Source organism: Megalobrama amblycephala, linkage group LG1 (genome assembly GCF_018812025.1).
Source record: "Megalobrama amblycephala isolate DHTTF-2021 linkage group LG1, ASM1881202v1, whole genome shotgun sequence".
Taxonomy (NCBI): Eukaryota; Metazoa; Chordata; class Actinopteri; order Cypriniformes; family Xenocyprididae; genus Megalobrama; species Megalobrama amblycephala.
In genome coordinates, this window is record NC_063044.1 from 28,730,709 (window position 1) to 28,735,426 (window position 4,718).

General features: G+C 35.1%; 1 protein-coding gene across 1 annotated transcript; it reads left to right on the plus strand.

Annotated features, from left to right (window-relative positions):
• The first annotated feature begins 751 nt into the window (after positions 1–751).
• On the plus strand, positions 752–4,240 carry ccdc137 (coiled-coil domain containing 137). The gene is made up of 6 exons (XM_048188064.1): positions 752–920; positions 1,597–1,724; positions 2,454–2,661; positions 3,035–3,114; positions 3,192–3,271; positions 3,359–4,240. The coding sequence occupies exons 1-6, from the start codon at positions 871–873 to the stop codon at positions 3,545–3,547; spliced, it is 735 nt and encodes a 244-aa protein (XP_048044021.1). The 5' UTR covers positions 752–870; the 3' UTR covers positions 3,548–4,240.
• The last annotated feature ends 478 nt before the right edge of the window (positions 4,241–4,718 follow it).

Genomic DNA, 4,718 nt, shown 5'->3' on the forward strand with positions numbered 1-4,718 from the left:
TTCAAAGTGAACTAATCCTTTAATACCAGATGTAAACAGGGCCCAAGAGAGCATCCTATGATATTAATTTGAAACCATATTTTCAAAATCAGAATTTCTAACTGATGTGGATGTACTACAGAAGGAAATGTGTGGTAAAGAAAAGTCAAAGAAAATGTTTGAACCAACAGTTGTAGAAATAAAGGAAAGAGGAAATAAGTGATTTGGAAAAGTCCAGAAAGACAGGTCAACAAAGTCAGGAAAAGTAGCTATGGAACAAACACACTATTAAAATAATATTCTAAAATATTAGAATATAACTAATGTACGCCGACATTAGTTATTAACATCTAGCCTATGACTGATTAAGAAGGGACCGAAAACAGAAGTGTTTTATCAAGGTGTGTTCATGAAAAAGTGAAGTTTATGTTAACTGTAACATTATGTAAATAATTAAGGGAATGAATTAATAAAAATGTAACTAATAATGATCATACCTGACTTAGCTGTTACTAGTACGGTGGCCGTCCTGAGTAATAAGTTATATTGGCGGTAATCGCCACAGCCATGAAAACAGGAGAACACGAAGGAAATAAACGCAAGAAAAATACGTTCATGAACTTTGGACACTTACTTTGTAAGTTAGGAATAGGCACCGAGAAGAAACTCAATAATAATTGAAAAAGAAAACTGTTTTGACTGGACTAAATGACAAATATGATTTACCTCAGAGCCGTCGAGTCCGGAGCGAGTTCATGCATCATCCACAGAGCGGCAGTAACGCGCTGATGTGACGCTGATCTCAGCAGCGCAGAGGAAGTCGAGCAGGAACAACACGCCACATGAGTTTACTGTCAGCTGGGGAAAACGCTGTTTAGATAAAAGTACACAATGAAACCAGAAAAACAACTCAAAAAACAGAAGAATGAGAAGCATTTCAGGTAAATCAGAGGCTTAATGCTTCTTCAGTAACGGCGTTTCAGAGAGACTTGTGGCTATGTCTGAAAATCATTTCAGCTAGTAAATAACCAAATTAACAAGTTTAATATGGAATAATTGATTCATTTTAGCCATATATATATGACAGAAAGTGGTTAAGACAGTTCACAGTGCAGAGAGTAACTTATTCGGAAACTAGGGTAACTTTGCATCTTTCTGGATTTCTTATTACTCTGCCTAAATATATCATTGTATATTCCACACTTCCTAAATTTCACAGCAAAATGTATTAATATCCACTGTGTGTTCTGTGTCCAACACCTGAAAATGCCTCTATATTCGTACATATGGAATGACTGTAACATGTATTAGGGTTGTCTGACACTTGTATAAAAGCATAGTTTTGAAAATATATTTTATTTCATTTCATAGTTCTGAAATGTTATATCTTATATTTTCATGATTTAAATATCAATTGTAGGTTTATCTTAAACATTTTGAAAAAGTGCTTTTTTTTTTGCCTTTAATCAAATCTCAATGGCCAAGAGTTATTATAGAAAACCATTTTGTTGCTTTGTCTTTTTAATTGCTTAATTTTGTTCCAACATTTTTATGAAACATCCTCAATTTTGATTGGTGTTGATATATCTAAACTAAAAGTTTCTTGTCTTTTATTAGTGAAAAGAAGTCAAAGAAACATGCTGATCCTGCATCAGATGATCACCTCCAGCAGATTCCTCGTCGTTTGCGTGAAATCATGAAGAGTAAAGAGTTGATGAAACAAGGCCCCCAGAAAAGGAAAAAAGGTACTGCCAATCTTACACAATTTTTCAAAAATAAATTGCTAAATAAATGCTGCAGCTTGTACTGCACAATAAAAGCAGACCCATATACATACTGTAGATCATTTGTAATATTTAATTTTGAAATGTCTTGGTAATTTCTATTTATAAATGTAGATAACTTTTTAAAAAGTCAGTAAAGCCATTGTAATGTTCAGTTAAATTACATTACTAGTATTGGACATTTTATCATATAACTGGAATACCAGCTGCTTAAATTGTTAAATCTGTCAGGAGTTGGGTTAAATCTGTCACTGGTTATTAATTTATTAATGGATGTGACATTCTGTAAAATTAATGTATGACATCATTCATTAGCGGCTTGAAGATTGGTAATGATGTTATTTATAATGAAAGTGTTAATGATAATATGTCAATCAAATTATTGTCATGCCTAGAGGGCCAGTAGTGTTTTTTGAAGCAGTGGTTTAAAATAATTTCGCACTAAATTTTTAAACTTTAAAGATATTTATTTTTATCATTACACATAATTGTTACCCATTTATGCAAGATTATGTCAATGGCAGTCAATTGAAAATTGAGGTACATTACGCATCATGGGGGCGGCATCACCCCGCTGCTGTCTGGGTTCTGTCTAGTGACCCACAAATATTGCTCAAGGACACGGCCAATGGCAAGGGCAGCGGAGGAAGGGACATCTTTCTGTATGTTTATATATGCCTCTTGTTTTAGCCTCTAAGCCAAAGATGGTCTCAGGAGATATTCCTATCCCACACTTCCGCAGAGGGCGACATGAGTCAGAGAAAGCTTACATAAGCCGCATGACCCAAGAGACTGAGCATGTCCTCTTCCTCACGAACAACCAGCTACAGCGACAGCCAGAGGTCGAGCTAAAGAAAGAAGAGAAGACAGAGGAAAAGAAATCGACTAAAAAGAATTGGTAAGTTTGACATGCATTACTGATTAATGCTCAAACTGCAAAGTAGGGACGTTCATACAGAGCCATATATATATATGCTTTATAAAAGTTTGCTTTATTTTAATGCCTTGTTGTAATGAATCTTATAATGCATTGTATGATCTCATGAATAATTGTAAACACAGTTATAATACATTATAATGCTTATATATTCATGTTTACACCTTTTAAAAAGTATGATGCATCAAACACTTGACAGACAAGCAATTTCAGATGTAACAAGGAATCTGCAAATATTAATTATAATGCATTTTTACTTTGGTTAATTTGATTTTATAGTCATTTCAAACACTGCTTTAGTGCGTTAAAGTGTATTTTGCTTTATTTATTTTAGGCTAAATAAAGGGAAACTACGGCAGCAGAAAAAGAAGTTAAACCAGCAAGAGGAGCGTGAAGAGGAGGAGATGTTTAAAGGTATGTGTATATATATGAAAAGATATGATGCATTAAATGCCCTTATGTATCCTGAGCATCATTTCTCTTCCTCTTAGATGAGGTACCGTTTGGAGAGGTTGCCATGGCGCCTCCATCACTGAGTGTTAAACCAAGGAAAGCCACAATCAAACCCCAGGTAAACTGTTTATGTGCATCTACTCCTTTTTTAAATCCTAATTAAAATGCATTTTGTTCATAATTCCCATTCTGATTTGACCTCAAGGGGGCGTCCAAAGGTCTTCTCCTGAACTCTCTCCTGGGTCACAGTCCTGTGTCAGTAGCCAAACCCTCTATGGCAAGGAAGAGGATAATGGAAGAAGAGCGGGAGAGAGTGGTGCAGCTGTACAGACAGATGAAGCAGCAGCAGAGAGACAAACAAGAGCAGGACAGGGCTGCCATGACCTCCACATGATGCTCTGCTCTTTGTATTATATAGTGTTCTATTATATCTATATGTATATTTCATTTTTCTATACATTTGGGCTACCTCTGCTGGTCAGCAATGATGAATTTTGCTGTGAGATATTTACAAGTGGATGTAGCAGGACTGTATAAAAGGCAAAAATAAAATATTACATTATACACTTTTATATAATGTATAGTGAGTTCATATGCATTTGTTCCCTTAATACTCAAAAGGACTCAAACAAAATTTATTCTCAATTTATTGCAATTTATTCTCACCTTGCACCTTTGCGCAGTACAGACATACAGTAAGTGATACCTGAAACTGCAGCTTGTTGAGAGATGTTATACTTCTTAAAGCAAAAGTTTTTCATCTAGAGGATGTATTGTAATTGTGAGAATCAGCATTCTACCCTAAAAGTGATTGGGCAGACCAATCCGTAAGTCATAGAGACTTGAAACTTTGAGGAATGGTAGAACTCGCACCGTCTACATACAACACCACCAAGGTTCGCCCCAATCGGCTTAATGGTGGCTCAATAGTAATCAAAAGTATGTTATGGCTCATAACTCCTCCTCAAAACACTTACAATTCTTATATTGTTTGTTGTGGCTTTCTGTCTGCCTAAGAACAGGTGATAAGATGTTCTTCTCTTGTATGTTGGAAATAAAAAAATAAAATAAAAAATAAAAACATTGTCCATGCATAGATCATTTCCTGCTTTGTGTTCATTTAATGAAATAAACATTTCATTAAGCTTTCATAAGCTTACATTAAAGGGTTAGTTCACCCAAAAATGAAAATTCTGTCATTAATTACTCACCCTCATGTCGACTCAGTGAGGCCTCTATTACCAGCTATGTCACTGAACTTCTCACGATCCAGAAATGTTCTCAAAACATTTTTAAAACAGTTCATGTGAGTACAGTGGTTCAACCTTAATATTATGAAGTGACGAGAATACTTTTTGTGCACCAAAAAAACAAAATGATGACTATTCAACAATATCTAGTGATGGCTGATTTCAAAACACTGCTTCAAAACTTTCGAATCGGTGATTTGGATCGCGTATCAAACTGCTAAACTACTGAAATCATGTGACTTTGGCGCTCCGAACAACTGATTCAAAACAAAAGATTCGTGAAGTTTTGAAGCTTCGTGAAGCAGTGTTTTGAAA

Coding starts and splice junctions, on each gene's coding strand:
- ccdc137 (XM_048188064.1), top strand. CDS start 871: ATGAAACCAGAAAAACAACTCAAAAAACAGAAGAATGAGAAGCATTTC. Junction 1,725..2,453: donor CCCCCAGAAAAGGAAAAAAG/GTACTGCCAATC, acceptor CTCTTGTTTTAG/CCTCTAAGCCAAAGATGGTC. Junction 3,272..3,358: donor AAGCCACAATCAAACCCCAG/GTAAACTGTTTA, acceptor TTTGACCTCAAG/GGGGCGTCCAAAGGTCTTCT.